Here is a 16,976-nt window from a genome sequence, read left to right on the forward strand (position 1 = left end):
GACGTGCTAGACCTCTATTGCTTACCCATGTGTGATAAATAAAACTTCCTTTAGCTTTTTCGGCTAGCAAATCAAATTTATGTTGCAGGCTACATTTTCTAACAGTTTCATCTCTACCTCCAAGTCTTGGTTAAGTTGATACAGATATTATTATGTACAATTGTACATGCTTTAAAGGCACCATTTGGTTTGATCTGGCAGAGAGACAAGTCCTGATTCTAGCAGTATAGATTTTTTCTTTAAGTTTCTTGGATGCCTCCCAAATAAAGATTTTGTGATAACATTTTATTTGAATTAATATGAGTGTGTTTTCAGCCTAGCTGTTAATTCAAGCAGAATTTTAACCTGTTCTTCTAGATATTGATTGCCTGGTAGTTAAATTAATCATATTATACAACACCCAAGTTGAACACGTATAGCTTCACGTAGTACATATTATCACCAGAAAATAAAACGCATAATAACTTTTTGATATTTTTATGAGAGTATAATTACTCCGACCAGGTGATATCCAAATCTCCCCAGTTATCTTCTGAGACCCCTAACGCTTTCCACACAGCTTTCGAAGCGTCAACAATATTATTAGGGCAAGGTGGTTGATAGTCATGATCATCATCACATCCCATAGTTGAGTCATACTCATCCACAACCTTAGCCTTTACGCTCCTCCCATTTCCGTTAATTGTAATAAACTTATGGCATATGTCTCCTCCCTTGTACCATCCGGTTGATAGTGCCACGACCGGTGTATCATCGGAGTGATATTGGTTGTCACACTCTGATGGACCACCACCATCACCTCCCTTTTGGAAGCTGTTTATGGTAAGTTTTGCTTTAGTAGCACCTGTCACCGCAGGGGAGCATGTATAAGTGGTGTAGAACTTACCTTGCACACAACAATCCGAGTCATTCTCTTTGTTGCATTGTCCAGGAGGTGGTTTTCTTCCCCGGATACCACCACTCGGTTTGCAAGTCTGAGCATTGATTTGAATGGAATAAGTTGCTGCAAGGAGAATGAGTAAAAGAATAAAGTGGAACCTGTTCGTTCTCTCTTTTAGTTTGTGGTCTCTTTTACAATGGTGTTTGATGTCTAGCAAGGTAAAGTGATTGTGCTTTTATAGGGATTGGCTAAGCAGCAAGACTACTTTGTAGTCAAACTTACAAAAAAAAAAAAACTAATTAACTATCAACCTTCTTCAGAAGCAATATATAAAGTATTGAGACAATTCCCTTGAACATTATTTTTTCATTTTTCTATAATAATCAAGTAATGATGAATGCCGTGATTGCCGTCTCAAGTAATCTAATAATAGGCTAGAAACTTGTCCATTATGGAGTTGGTATAATTTTATCTTGTCTTTTATGGATGTTGTTTTTCAATACACAAAGCTGTAGTTTTGTCTGCCTACAAAATTATAAAAGCATGACATAGAATTTTTCAAAGATGATGCTGCTAGCTTATACTTTAGTTATACTTGATGAGCACGACGTGATTATGATAATTGCCATTTTTGCAACGCATCCTTCCTCGTATAGCAGATCAGATAGACACAATAATTGCAAACTATAGCTTGGAAAATTTAAAAACTTAAAAAAAATAAATCCGTCGGTAATGCGTAGGAAATTAAAACATCAAAATAAAAAATAACAAAAAAGATATACTTTATATTTTATTTTAAATGATAGTACAAATAACAATAATAATACGAGTAGAAAACAAAATGTATATGAATATGTGAATAATAATACGAGTAGAAAACAAAATGTATATGAATATGTGACGTAGGTCGTTGACTCAACATTTGACATGAGTTCGTAGTCTCACTCAAATATAAACCAATTACACTAAATAGATAGCGGTAAGTGGGTATCAAACACAGGAAGTTTGTGGAAATATGTTACTAAGTAACTTTGTAATATAACTATTTTAAACTAATTGCAGAAAATAAACTCAATGATTTGAATGGTTGATTTGATTAACAAAAATAATTAACGAGTTTTAAATCAAGACAAGAGAATATGACTTTTCTCAGTTTCAGGTTTCTATAAATGTTGATGTAAACGTTTAATCTGAGATGAACTATAAAAACATAGTTCGTGATTATACAAATAATTGTGATAATTGGAGACTAGTACTTGGATTACAAAACGCAAGGTAATCACCCAAAAACCAATTAGTTTATCCAACCCGAATCCCACCCGATTAATCTCGATTGCCTATAGCACCAAGAACTGACGGTTTAGAACACGAACTCAACAAACTAACAATTTATCAGTCAATACATAAACACCATTATAATGAAATCAATAAGATCAAACTACTATCTCATAAATCACATAAACATTCAAAACGAAACCTTACAATTCGAGGGAAAACACAAAGGAAATTAGCCAAGCATGATTTGGTTCATCATCCCTTCGATTAGAGTATGCATATGAATCAAAAACAAGTATTCAATGATTACACAATTCAAATTTAAGCTATGGCACCTGAAAATCTCCCTAGGTCGTCTCCAATGGAAAGATAATGACAAGATACCCAAAAGCCGTCCAAAAACGTATTATATATGGCTGTTACAAAAAACTGTGCCGGGCCACCGTAAGCTGCAGTGGCCACCGTAGCTTACGGTGGCCTTGACAAAACCCACGTTGGGTAAACTCTGCCTTACAACAGCAGTTTGGTCCAGCTTCCACCGTAGCTTACAGTGGATACCATAAGCTACGGTGACCTTCTCCTTTGCCTCCTTGTTTTCTTTGTTCTTTTTCCATCTTTCGTCGTCCGACCTCCACGTTCGACTAGCTTCCTTCCAACACATCCCATCCACTTCTTAACGTCTCGTGTACCTAAAATAACATTTTATTGGTAGTCATCCAATTCCACAATATAAACTGATAAAATGTATGATATCAATGATCTTTTAGGACTTAAGGGTTGACCAATGAACCACCCATCAATATGCCTCGTAGATAAGTAGGAAAGGGGAAAAAAAGTTAACTATATGCGTTGGAAGCTTCCAACTACATATTTTTGGTGGAAATGTGTTTGAAAATATGTTGGAAAAGCATATGATAATTCATATTTCTCAAAAGCAACTTCCACAAACTAGTTTTTGTTGAAAATGTGTCATAAACCATAGTAAATGTCATGGGAAGAGTCGAGCAATTTTCTAGTAGTGGTTATGGTTGGGGAGATGAAATAACGATCTTATTTTATAAATTAATAAAACAATTATACAACATCCAGATTTAAAGATTAGCTAGGGATCGGTTTGAATATTCATAAGTTAGAGGAATCTTTTGAGAAACTGGCCAAACTTGGTTAGACAATCTTTAAATTGGCTTGAATGGTATTGAACCTTTTAATAATTTCAATCATCGCTTGCAGCAACGGGATTTACCTAAGATGTTGCAAACAAAGGGATGAACATGCCATTCCCTTTACATACAAATTTCGCTCCTCTGCGCACCTTATATTAATTACCTAGTAGTTTAATTAATAATGATGAACGCCCAATTTGATTACTTGAAGCTAGTTAAGATAGTTAAACACCATAACAATTGAGAGTTATCTCCTGCCAAACTACAGCCAACATCCTAGTACATATAGCTGATCATTATATTATGTAACAAAAAGATTGTTATCGTCAATCTTTGCGTGATCTTCGTTTATTTCCACTTTATCTTTATTGTTCATTTGATTTCGGTTGTTGTGATATAGCATTTTGAGTGTACATCTGCTGCATAATCGACGATCTCCATATTATCTTACTAATTGATTTCTATATATATCTAAGTGATATTAGAGCTAGTTGTTCTCTGATTCCTTCACTTTTCCAATCACTTTCATTGTTATATTTAATTTTATCTTTCATCATCAAAATGGATTTCGTAACTCCGAAGAAGAAGGGACCAGTAAGGGAAGAAACTGGACAATGTTATTACTGTCATGTTTTGGGAGAAATTTTGTTAGAAAATTCTCAACTTGTCATGAATAATATTGACCCTTTTAATGATTTCAATCACCTTTAAATTTTAAGATGAGAAAGATGTTGCAAGCAAAGGGATCTATTCATGAAGTCCTTCATTTACCAGTTTTATAGCTAGTTTATCTTTACTAGTTAGTTTCCATTTATGTCGCTTAGTTTGTTTGTTACCGTTTGTTCCTTTATTTACTTTGTGTATTTATAGTCATCGTGGCCTTCTAATGAAGTTTAAGCTTTTGAGAAAACTTTGAGTACCAGTGATAAACATTTTATCATTTGGTGTCAGAACGAAGCCTTCAACACAAAAGAGAGTACACAGTCATGAGCGAAGAACAATTGAGAAATAATAGTGTACAATGCCCATTAATCATGAACACTAAATGAGATATATGATGGAGAAATTGTTGCATGCAAAACAGTTGTGGAAGCTAATCGATCTAAGAATCAGTGACCTAGATGTTGGCAAGGCTTAGAATGATGCACGAAGAAAGAAGGTGGAAGAACTCAAGACCAAGGACTTACAACTGAAGCATTACTTTTAATTAACAAGCAATTCATTGGGTGACTTTTGAGCAGATTTTGGATAACGTCTAAGTCCATGTGGGATTGTGGGATTCCATGAAGAGATGATTTGCTGGGAATGAACGAGTGAAAAAATCAATGTTTCAGAAACTTAGAAGGGATTTTGAGGTCTTAGAAATGAAGATCAATGTGACCATATCGGAATACGCCGATAGGGTATTAACTATCTCAAATCAAATGGGGTAACGGAGAGTCGATGCTAGATGCAATGATGGTTGAAAAGATTCTCGGGACTCTTACTGAAAAGTACATATATGTGATTGTATTTATGTAAAAGTCAAATAATATGCAAGAAATGTCTATAGAATAATTGTAGCACTCATGACATGCATGAACATATATTAAAAGGGTTGATAGCATAGATGAGTAAGTATTCAAGGTTGATGATGGTGAAGGCTCAAGTGGTCATAGAAGAGGACGGTTCAACCTAAGAAGAAGGGGACATTGGACAAGGAAGGTAATCCTTCAACAAGGAAACAATTAAGTGCTACAAATTTCATAAATTAAGGCAATTCTTGTATGAATGCAAAGATAGTTAATGGTTTTATCAACAGTTGAAGAAATGAACGACTAGGGGTTAGAGCATCTAAGCAAGCTAGACAAGTTTGGGAACTCTTCAACCAAAAGAAATGGTAAGAGACTTACCAACCTTCTCTGTTGAGAAGGTGCTTTGTGAAGACTATCTTGATTAGGAAACAAGCAAGAGAGCTAAGGCCATACCAAAGTAGAGCAAGTGGCTTGCAAGCTCTTGAGAGCTTTAAGGAATTCAAGACTAAGGTCGAAACTGAAACGGGAAAAATGTTAAAGGGCTTTGAACTGATTGAGGGGTTGAATACTTGTCAACGGACTTCAACATGTTTTGTAAGGAGAATGGGATCAAAAGACGATTGACAACAAAGTTCACACCACATCATAATGGGGTTGTTGAATAAAAGAACTGTTCTATGATAGACATGGTAGTTACTCAGCTTGGTTCCAAAAACATGCCCAAAGTCTTTTTGGCAAAGGTTGTAATATGGAGTTATATATACTTAATGGTAGCTCATCTAAGAGGAGGCATGGAGTGGAAAGAAACCAAAAATCGAACATATGCGTTTATGGGGTTCTTTAGCGCACATGTACATGTGCCTAGGGAGGAAAGAACCAAGCTTGATGATATGAGTTACACATGCGTTTTGACATGAATGAGTGAAGTACCAAAGATGTATCGGTTGATGGATCCAAATACAATGAAGGTTGTGATAAGTATAGAAGTGATGTTTGAAGAAGATAAGGCTTGGGATCATAACCAAGCAAAAAAAAAGGCGGTTCATGTTAAAGAACTCACTGTGGAACTTATACATTTGATAATAATTACGAAACAGATGATGCAGGCATGAGTAGTAAGACATTAAACGCCTCCAAGTACTTATAGATTATGTAACCGGAGATGATGTGCTTTTGGATTATAAAGAACTGAATGTAATGGAAGTACTTATTAAGATCCTGTAAGATATGAAGAATCGGTTAAGAGTGACACGTGGAAAAGGGTAGTGGATCTCGAAATTGAAGCAACAGGATATAATCCAATCTGGTGTTTGGTTAAGCTACCAAAGAACAAGTGCATATGTGTGAAATGGGTTTACAAGACCAAGTTGAATGAAAGGGAGGAAGTTGGGAAGTATAAAGCAAGACTTGTGTCTCAGGGTTGTGGTCATGAGTTTGGTGTAGACTACTCAGTGTATGCACCAGTTGCAAGAATGGATACTATATGGTTGATGATTGTCATTGTTGCTCACGGAGCTTGGGAGATCTTTCAAATGGAGATGAAGTCTGCCTTTTTATATGTTACTTTACTAGAATTTTACGTGCAGCAGCCTCAAGGTTATGTGATTAAGAACAGTGAGCACAAGGTGTATAAACTTGAAAAGGCTTTATATGGGTTGAAAAAAGCCCCTAAGGCATGGTTCAATTACATTGAAACCAACTTTGTTGATGAAGGGTTCAAAAGAAGCACATAATAACACACTTTGTTTATCAAGAAAGGTAAAAAAAGGTTAAAGGTTTTTTGCTGACATTTATGTAGATATCTTATTTTCAGAGGAAATGTTGAGAAGATGTTGGTGGAATTTAGAAATTTAATGAATAAGGAATTTGAGATGGCTGATTTAGGAAGGATGAGGTGTTGTCGATTTGGAATTGAGGAAACCTCAAGATCCTAAATTTTTACACGACAGATAACAATTTTAACCTATTTACAAGCCTTAAATGTCTTTGGTGTTCAAAACGAAATTGTAAAACATTCTTAGGTTTAATGGATACATTTGATGTTATGTTTCCCGAATACTATCCAGGTGTGTCTTTTACTAGAAACCTTGATCAGATATATATATCATGCAAATATAGTGATCTTGTGGTGTTTGATGATGAAAATGGTGAAAACTTTCTTAGTTTCCTTGGAATACAAGCTGATTATCAGTCTATAACACCAATACCTGGTAAATGTCTTGAGAGTGTTTATAATAAGGGTGTAATGATAGATTTTATCAATAAAAAAAAAAGTCAATGACTTAAAAAAGGGTAAGTTCTATAAGATTCTGTATAGTTTTCATTATGATTAATAGTATCATACTAAATGAACGGAAGATGACTATGTACTCTTTTATTATCTAGTTTCAAAAACTCAAGTAGGGTTCTGTTTTTTTTTTTTCAAAAAAAGCAATTCCACCGGGGAAGGATCCACGAAAGCCCTCGCTTGCTACCGCTTAAACAAAAAAAAGAAATGAAAAAGAACACCTCAATCAATTTTCTATGATTTTATATGATTTTTGTTCTTTTTAATCTACTTAAAAGATTGCAAATTTAATGTATATGATTCTTTCTCAATTCAACCTTAACTTTTATTTGCAGTTTCTTTTAACGGTTTGACCCCAAATTAAACACTTAAAATGATGTATCGTAACAGAGCATCTTTTTTTTCTAACAGAGCATCTTTTCTTGTATCGTAACTTATATCGATTGCCGGTACCATGCCGAACTAAACTCATACCATCGCAACAATATCAATGTCACATCAATTCCGTCTGAACAAAATCAATACCCTCAAACCGTTACTAATATTCTTGTTTACGATTTTCGATCAATTCGATCCAACAACATCAGTACTCTCAAAACCATTACTAACATTCTTGTTTATGATTTTCGATCAATTCTGTCCAACATCAGTACTCTCAAAACCATTACTAACATTCTTGTTTATGATTTTCGATCAATTCCGTCCAACAACATCAGTACTCTAAAAACCGTCACTAATATTCTTGTTTATGATTTTTGATCACTTTCGTCCGAACAATATCAGTACTCTCAAAACCGTTACTAGCATTCTTGTTTACTATTTTCGATCAATTCCGTCCAACAAATCAGGACTCTCAAAACCGTTACTAATATTCTTATGATTTTCGATCAATTCCGTCTGAACAACATCAGTACTCTCCAAACCGTTACTAACATTCTTGTTTATGATTTTCGATCGATTTCGTCCAACAACATCAGTACTCTCAGAACCGTTACTAACATTCTTGTTTATGAATTTCGATCATTTCCGTCTGAACAACATTAGTACTCCAAAAGCATTACTAATATTCTTGTTTATGATTTTCGGTCAATTCCGTCCGAACAACATCAATACTCACAAAACCGTTACTGACATTCTTGTTTACGATTTTCGATCAATTCTGTCCAAACAGTATCAGTACTTCTCAAAACCGTTACTAATATCCTTGTTTATGATATTCGATCAATTCACTCCGAACAACATCAGTACTCTCAAAACCATTACTAACATTCTTGTTTATAATTTTCGATCAATTCCGTCCGAACAATATCAGTACTCTCAAAACCGTTACCAATATCCATGTTTATGATTTTCAATTATACCGACCGAATTCCCGTCAAACGAAACAAAAACTTAAAGGGGCCAAAGTGTCCAACTCCTTTAAGTCTCGCTTCTTCTTCGTCATCATCCCTGTAATCACAAAGTCCACAGCTCCCTGTACTCTGATCAATCAATCACCCAATTCAATCAATCAATCAATTGAATCAAACGATGACTGAATTCTTGGATTTAGAAACCCAAGACGCCGTCCGTATGCCATGGAACGTATTACCCGGCACCAAACAAGAATCCGCCCAATGCGTCATACCCATCTCCGCCATCTACACTCCGATCAAACCCTTGCCGGAATCCACCCCACTCCTCCCATACTCACCCCTCCGCTGCCGCAACTGCCGATCCGTCCTCAACCCATTCTCCATCGTCGATTTCTCCACCAAAATCTGGATCTGCTCCTTCTGCCTCCACCGCAATCACTTCCCACAACACTACCATTCAATCTCCGACGACAACCTGCCCGCCGAACTCTTCCCACACTACACCACTATCGAATACGAGCCCCAAAACGAAAGACCCATCTCCCAAAACACCCAAAATGTGTTCTTCTTTGTCGTCGACACTTGTATTATTGAGGAGGAAATTGGGTTTTTGAAATCGGGCCTTTCTAGGGTTATCGGGGAGATTCCTGGGAATTCGTTGGTGGGGTTGGTCACGTTTGGGCGGTACGTGTGTGTGCATGAGCTGGGGTTCTTTGGGAAGATGAATAAGGTTTACGTGTTTAATGGCGTGAAGGAGATTACGAAAGATCAGGTTTTGGAACAGATGGGGTTCTTTTTGAAGAAGCCGAGGCCGGCTACGGGTGTCGTTGCGGGGGTTAGAGACGGGCTTTCGCAGGAGAGTGTTGATAGGTTCTTGCTTCCGGCCGCGGATTGTGAATTTGCGCTGAATTCGGTATTGTTTGTGTGAATTGTGTTGTTTTGTGCTTTGTCGAGTCCAACAGGTCATGCGTAGTAATGTTATGACACCAAGATGTATGTTGTCGTTTTTAACAAACTTTGGGCGTGTTTGGGATTCCTTATTTTACCTCCTTTTAACTTATATAAGTTATAAGCATAGTTATTAAAAGCCCTCGCTTCTTGCGCCTAGGCCCATTTTTCAGGCCAGGCCCAAAATCTGCGCTTCTAGTTCCTAGGCCCTCGCTTCTTGTTCCTAGGCCCTCGCTTCTTGAAGGTGACAACACCTTTAATGCCATTGATGACGGATCAAGAACAATAGTCATTTGTACGCTTACTATTTATATGTTTTGAACATTTTGGTACTCAAGTTTTGGAATTACATTTGAATCTCGACTCTTTTAGAGCTTTTGGTACTAATAGCCTTTGTTTATTATATATGAAGAATGGTATTATTTTTCTAATACATTATATATTTTTATTTTTTTTATTTAAGTACTTGCGGTGCGCGCATATAATGTATATATGTGTGAACCCTCGGGTGGGCAAAAGTAAAATTGCACTAATTTTGACATTATTTTACTAATCTCATGAAAATAACATTAAAAGTGGCGGAAGGTTAATCAGGCATCATGTGGTGGCGTTGATAGCCGAAAGACAAGGGCACATGCACCAATTAGCCGGTGTCCCGATGATTGAGTGCTATGTGCCTTATGTCCAAGGCTTGATGCACAACTACTATCGAGCCGAGGGTCTCACCGGAAGCAGCCTCTCTATCCCTATGGGATAGAGGTAAGGCTGTCTACATCTTACCCTCCTCAGACCCTACCATAGCATTGCTATTGGTGGGATATACTGAGTACGATGATGATGATGATTTTTTTTATTTAAGTGCGCTTTTGTTGTCTTAGGCCTCACTTATTTTGCGCCTCACGCCTAGGCTCCAGGCAAGGCCTATGCGCCTAGCGCCTTTGATAACTATGGTTATAAGGTGTTTGGGAAAGTTAAATTTTGTGAGTGTATAAGTCATAAAGTTTATAACTTATGACTTAAATAAGTCATAAGGAGGTAAAATAAGGAATCCCAAACACTTTTGCTATCTGAAAAGGGTTAGTGGCGTAGCTTGTTGCCCGTCTGTCTTCTATTTAGATGTGAAAGAAAATCCTTAAAAGAAGTTTAAAATGGTGTAATTGGTATTCCATATTAGAATTGCTATTTATGGTGCTTGTAATATTAATGTATATTATTATATCAGGTATTGGATGAGCTTCAAAAGGATCCATGGCCGGTTCCTGCAGACCAACGGGCGCCTCGGTCAACTGGCACTGCGTTGACTGTGGCTGCTCATTTATTGGGAGTTTGTGTTCCTGGTTCGGGTGCTAGGATTATGGCGTTTTTGGGTGGCCCAGCTACCGAAGGCCCGGGTGCTGTGAGTATTCTAGTAGCCAAGTTTTGCAACAATGAATGTGTGTTACGTGTATTTTAAATGTTTTGCACTTATATATTCAGATTGTATCGAAAGCGTTATCGGAACCGATTCGTTCACACAAGGATTTAGATAAAGATGCTGCGCCTTTTTTTCACAAAGCCGTGAAGTTATATGAAGGGCTTGCAAAGCAGCTTGTGCATCAAGGGCATGTGCTTGATGTGTTTGCTTGTGCTCTTGATCAGGTGATTGATTATTAAAATCATGTTTTGTCAAAAATGGAAATCTTATAAAGTAGTTTATTGTTATGTTAAATTGTGTTAGGTTGGTGTAGCTGAGCTTAAAGTTGCAGTTGAAAAAACTGGAGGGCTTGTTGTGTTAGCAGAAAGTTTTGGTCATTCAGTTTTTAAAGATTCGTTGCTGCGTATATTCCAATCTGATAATGATTTGGGTCTATCATCAAAGTAAGGTTTGATGATTTTAGCATTGAATTTTATCTGTTTAGTGCTTATTCTTGTATATAGTAAGCTTATGATTTGATAAAGTTATAAAAACACGAACTTTTGCCCAAATAAACCACCTTTTTGCCAGTTTAAAGAAAATAAAGAAAATGTGGGTCGACCTGTTTTCTTATGAATGGGTTGGGTTTGGGTCATGAGGTATATTGAACAGCTCAAATGGTTCAAATCAAATATTTAGCCAAAAAGGGGAATGGGTAGGCCTGCAAACGAACCGACTGTCTGTGTTAGTTCGTTTTACTTTAACCAAACAAATGATGGAACACGACGAGTTCAACGGACGGGTTTTGTTGTTTGTCTGTTCGAGCGTTCATAAGAAAATGAGTGTCGTTGTGTTCATTGATTAACTGTATAAACGAACGGTTCACAAGCGTATACAAACAATTTTTATGAAAGAACACGACTGACCTAAAACCAGTTAAAATTAAATGTGAACAACAATGTGATGCAAAACTACTATCGAGCCGGGGGTCTCATCGGAAGCAGCCTCTCTATCCCTATGGGGTAGAGGTAAGGTTGTCTACATCTTACCCTCCTCAGACCCTACCATAGCATTGCTATTGGTGGGATATACTGAGTACGATGATGATGATGAAACTTAAAACATAAATTAACGTAAATGATTGAACATAAATGAACATTCGCCAACATAAATGATTGAACGAGACGCGTGTTCATGTTAGCTTGTTTAACTAAACGAAAAAAATATTTGTTCATGTTCATTCGTTTACTAAAATACTAAATAAATGAACATAAACGAACTTCCCGCTAAACGGTTACAGGCCCAGGTTGAAAGCTGTTCTTAGTCTCTTTTTAATGCATACAAAGTTCTAAATCTTTACTATTCATAAAGTTAAGTTTTTGTAGTAATAAAGTTGTTCCTTTCTATATGCAGTGGTATATTTGAGGTGAACTTTTCAAAGGATATTAAAATTCAGGGCATTCTTGGTCCATGTGCTTCACTTGAAAAGGTTTGTATACTGTTTTAGCTGACTTTGACTTTTTATCAGCTTTATGCTGACTGGTTCATGTGTTTGTGCAGAAAGGCCCGTTATGCTCTGACAGTATTGTTGGTCAAGGGGGCACTACTGCATGGAAGATGTGTGGGCTTGATAAATCGACTTCATTATGCTTAATATTTGATATTGTGAAGAAGGAAACACCAGATGTTATTGGTCAAGCTGCAAACGATCAGTTTTATTTCCAGTTTTTGACTTAGTACGCCCTTATTAATTTCTTTTAAAGGGTTGAGGTGGCAAAATGGGTTGGTTTAGTAATGGGTAGGGGTGTAAACGAGCTGAACCTGAGCTTGGCTTGTTTAGAACTATTCTTTAGCTCGAGCTCGGCTCGTAAGTAGTTTTTTAAGCTTGAGCTCGGCTCGTTTGTTATTTTTTAGTTAGATTATATACTCAGTTTTTTTATATTTTAATATCTAACATAATATATGTTATTTAGTTATTTTTATCATAATTTATGTATCAAATGAGTTGTTATATAAATATATTTGATATATTAAATTGATATTATATAAATAATAGGATCGTGAGCTAGCTTGAGCTCGATAATGGAAGCTCAGGCTCGTGATCGGCTTGATTAAGCGAATCGATCTTGAGTAGCTCACTGGCTCGTTTACACCCCTAATAACAGGTTGGGTTGGCCTGACCTGTAAACGCCTTTTCTTTCCATTTATTTCAGTTTTATTATAGAAATAATATTATTACCGACTGATAATATAGAACGAAGAAAAACGTTTTAGGCATATTGATATGCTTTAAATGAATTTCAGGTCGTTCAACCAATTTGACGTTTGTTTTATTAGTTAAATCTTTTACCCTTTTAGTTTAACTAATTTGACTTGTTAAAGATAAAACATAACTTAAATCAATGAATTTATATGAAATTAGTTGACATTGACACTAGTTATGAGGCTCTTTCACTCGAGTAGGACTTTTATTAACTTGATATGGATATTTTGGTACAGTTATCAGCATAGCAATGGAAATATGCGGCTTCGAGCCACTACTCTTTCTAGAAGATGGGTCACTGGACCTGGAAACGTACAGGCAAGCTTGTTCATCAATCCTATTTGATATTATGTAAAGATCTTAATATGTTCTCATCATCATCATCATCATCATCATCGTACTCAGTATATCCCACCAATAGCAAAGCTATGGTAGGGTCTGAGGAGGGTAAGATGTAGGCAGCCTTACCTCTACCCCATAGGGATAGAGAGGCTGCTTCCGGTGAGACCCCCGGCTCGATAGTAGTTTTGCATCAAGCCTTAGACATAAGGCACATAGCACTCAATCATCGGGACACCGGCTGATCGGTGCATGTACCCTTATCTTTCAGCTATCAACGCCACTACATGATGCCTGATTAACCGTCCGTCACTTTTAACGTTATTTTCACGAGATTAGTAAAATAACGTCAAAATTAGTGCAATTTCACTTTTGCCCACCCGAGGGTTCACACATATATAAATCATATGTGCGCACCGCAAGCAGGGCTAGTAACGCCCTTTTAGCGTTACTTTAATATGTTCTACCCAACAAAAAAATATAACGCCAAAAATACCCATTTTCAAATTTATGACCTTTATGCCCTTCCATTAAAACTTGCATGAAGATATGGGAGTTTGGAATGCAAGTAAAAAGGGTGTAATGATCATATCATAAATTGTACTTAACTGAAATGGGTAAATACTAGATTATAAGTATTTAAATCCGTATATTTAATATTAAGTTTTTTTGGGTAAATATGATATTGGTTTTGCATCATTAGGATTTGATTGCTGGATTTGACCAAGAAGCAGCAGCAGTAGTCATGGGACGCCTAGTATCGTTTAAAATGGAGACCGAGGTAACTGATTTCTTTCATTACACAATTAAAAGAATTCAATAATTTTGTTGATTATTTAATGATCATGATTTTTATTTACAGGCTGAATTTGATCCCATAAGGTGGCTCGATAAAACACTGATACATTTATGCTCCCGATTCGGTGACTACCAAAAAGACAGCCCGTCTTCTTTCGTCTTATCTCCACGCTTATCAATTATTCCTCAATTCGTATTTAATTTGAGGCGATCCCAATTCGTACAGGTATTTAATCCCGCTTCTACAATTTTTCCAATATCACAGAAAATATAAAACCACTCTCTTTTTTTTATATTTTTTTATTTCAGGTTTTCAATAACAGCCCAGATGAAACAGCATATTTTAGGATGGTTATGAACCGTGAAAACGTTGCAAATTCAGTAGTCATGATTCAACCCTCTTTAATTTCTTATGCGTTTAATTCCGGGGCCGAGCCCGCTCTGTTAGATGTGGCCTCTATTGCTGCTGAGCGGATCTTATTATTGGACTCGTATTTCACGGTTGTCGTTTTTCATGGGTCCACCATTGCTCAATGGCGTAAAGCAGGATACCAAAACGAGCCCGAACATAAGGTCTATTTTTTTTATTCTAATAGAATATAAATTTTCTTTGAGTTAAGTACATTTTTAGTTCCTGTGGTTTGACCCAAATAACCCCATGTATTCCATTAGTTTAAATTTGACTATTAACGAAATATAAATCTATTTGTGTAAATATCTCTAAGTTTAAAGATATTTACACAAATAGTCCCTACAGTTAATAGTTACAATAAATTACAAAAATAGGGTATTTTAGTCATTTTTCCTTAATTTAACAGATAACTTAACGGAAGTTAGCCTTAATATCCAAACTTGTGACAAAACTGAAAGCACAAACACCCTAAACTTGTTTTACTTTTTTTGCTTAGTAGTTAGTACCATACCCGTTGCGTTGCTTAAACTGTAAGGACCATCTATGTAATTAACTCGAAATGATATTAAATATTTTTGAGGGCAAATACCATTAAAAACCCACATACTATCTGTTACATGCTAATTTTAACATACTCGTGAAAAAAATTGTTTACCTTAAACTACTAACCACTAATATCATATAACTCAAAGAGATTATTTTATAATTAGAAAATGATAGGATGCAAGTAATTTTTACAATATTGAGTTTCCTTGTTGGATTTAAAAGTTTGGTATGAATACTGTGAAATCGTAGTTGTTAACATTCTGATATCATCATAGGCGTGTAAACAAACCTAACGAACACGAATGGGCGTATGTTCGTGTTCTTTCATTTAACTTTAACAGAACACGAGCACATAATTGAACCAATTATTTGTTTGTATCCGTTCAGTTAGAGAAATGGCATGTTCGTTCTCGTTCATGTTCGTTCATCTAAAACTAAATGAACCGTTCATGAACGTAAACAAACACAAACGAACATAAACAAACAACTTAAATGAACATTTTTGAACAGATAAAAACGAACACAAATGAACATAATTGATCAAATATAAATGAACATTAGTTAGCATCAATGAACACAAACGAACAAGTCTAATACATCACAATTCATCCAAGCATATGTATTTATGTTTATATATATGTGAATACAAGTCCTCAAGCATTTATTAAAATTTAAACGAACGTAAGTAAACGAAAATAAACGGATGTTCACGAAAATAAATGAATGAACAAAACATGTGCTCATGTCCGTTCTTTCAAGTGAACGATAACTAAATCCCTTTTAAGCTCTTTAATATGTTTTTTAATGATTGTGTTCAAAATTAGCATGACTTTTATGTGCAATAAATTGTTAACGGGCTTTTATGAGAAAAAACATATAGTATGTTGGTTTTTATGGTATTTGTCTTCATTTTTATTAACTTTTCTTGTGATTTTGTTTCAGGTTTTTGCTCAGTTGTTACAAGCCCCTCTTGACGATGCTGAAGCTATAGTACGGGAACGGTTTCCCGTACCTCGTTTGGTTATTTGTGATCAACATGGATCCCAGGTTTATAAATGTTTTATATGTTTGTTCGTGTCAAAAACAGTATCCTTAATACTTAATGTTAATAATACTGCAACTTGTGCAGGCTCGTTTTCTTTTGGCGAAACTGAACCCTTCTGCTACGTATAATTCGGATGCTCCGCCTATGCCAGGTGGCGATGTTCTGTTTACGGATGATGTCAGCTTTGAGATCTTTTTAGACCATCTTCAGCGATTAGCAGTTCAACAATAAATGAAATGATTTTGCTCATAATTCTAGAACAGTATACAATACATAGTTTTTCTGGTTTTGTAAGATTGTTCATCCTGCTGGATTGTACAGTATTGCATGCCATCTTTGTTGCAGTATTCTAGGTTTTTATGAACAATTTTTTTCATGAATTTTTCCAAATATTGTTTTAGGTATATGTATGCATGGTACTGTTTTTTTAATGAAGTTGACAACTTATTTACTATTGTGTTTTGTTTTTGTCCAAATTATTCACTGGTATTCTAGTAGTGATAAGTTGGATATTGTTGCCTTGATGCAATTATAAAATTTTTGAGTTGTTTGTTTGTATAAACTGTATATAAAAAAATATATGATTAAAAAAAATAAAAAAATCAAATCAACCTAATTCTAAATGTCTTCTCATAATTTCAGAAAGTAAAATAATATTGATTTTACTAGTTTTTGCCTGATTCCAAACATTTTCTCATAATCATCTTTCACAATGTGTTTTTCGTCATATACTCATTTGTCTTGTTAGTATTGGAAAT

General features: G+C 35.6%; 2 protein-coding genes across 2 annotated transcripts; one reads left to right on the top strand and one right to left on the bottom strand.

The window, feature by feature from the left end:
- Positions 1 to 388: 388 nt before the first annotated feature.
- On the bottom strand, positions 389 to 2,816 carry LOC143621687 (putative ripening-related protein 1). Its single transcript, XM_077093033.1, has 2 exons — positions 2,705 to 2,816; positions 389 to 1,090 (listed from the first exon to the last, which is right to left on the bottom strand). Exons 1-2 carry the CDS (start codon positions 2,814 to 2,816, stop codon positions 492 to 494), a joined length of 711 nt encoding a protein of 236 aa, XP_076949148.1. The 3' UTR covers positions 389 to 491.
- A 5,793-nt stretch (positions 2,817 to 8,609) lies between these two features.
- On the top strand, positions 8,610 to 16,652 carry LOC143621759 (protein transport protein SEC23 C-like). Its single transcript, XM_077093087.1, has 12 exons — positions 8,610 to 9,387; positions 10,645 to 10,818; positions 10,899 to 11,060; positions 11,140 to 11,279; positions 12,229 to 12,304; positions 12,376 to 12,551; positions 13,315 to 13,396; positions 14,121 to 14,198; positions 14,280 to 14,441; positions 14,525 to 14,788; positions 16,116 to 16,220; positions 16,303 to 16,652. The coding sequence occupies exons 1-12, from the start codon at positions 8,650 to 8,652 to the stop codon at positions 16,447 to 16,449; spliced, it is 2,304 nt and encodes a 767-aa protein (XP_076949202.1). The 5' UTR covers positions 8,610 to 8,649; the 3' UTR covers positions 16,450 to 16,652.
- The last annotated feature ends 324 nt before the right edge of the window (positions 16,653 to 16,976 follow it).

This window comes from Bidens hawaiensis, unplaced genomic scaffold (genome assembly GCF_021521415.1).
Source record: "Bidens hawaiensis isolate Kalapana, Puna unplaced genomic scaffold, B.hawaiensis_p1.1 tig00002935_1, whole genome shotgun sequence".
NCBI classification, from domain to species: Eukaryota; Viridiplantae; Streptophyta; class Magnoliopsida; order Asterales; family Asteraceae; genus Bidens; species Bidens hawaiensis.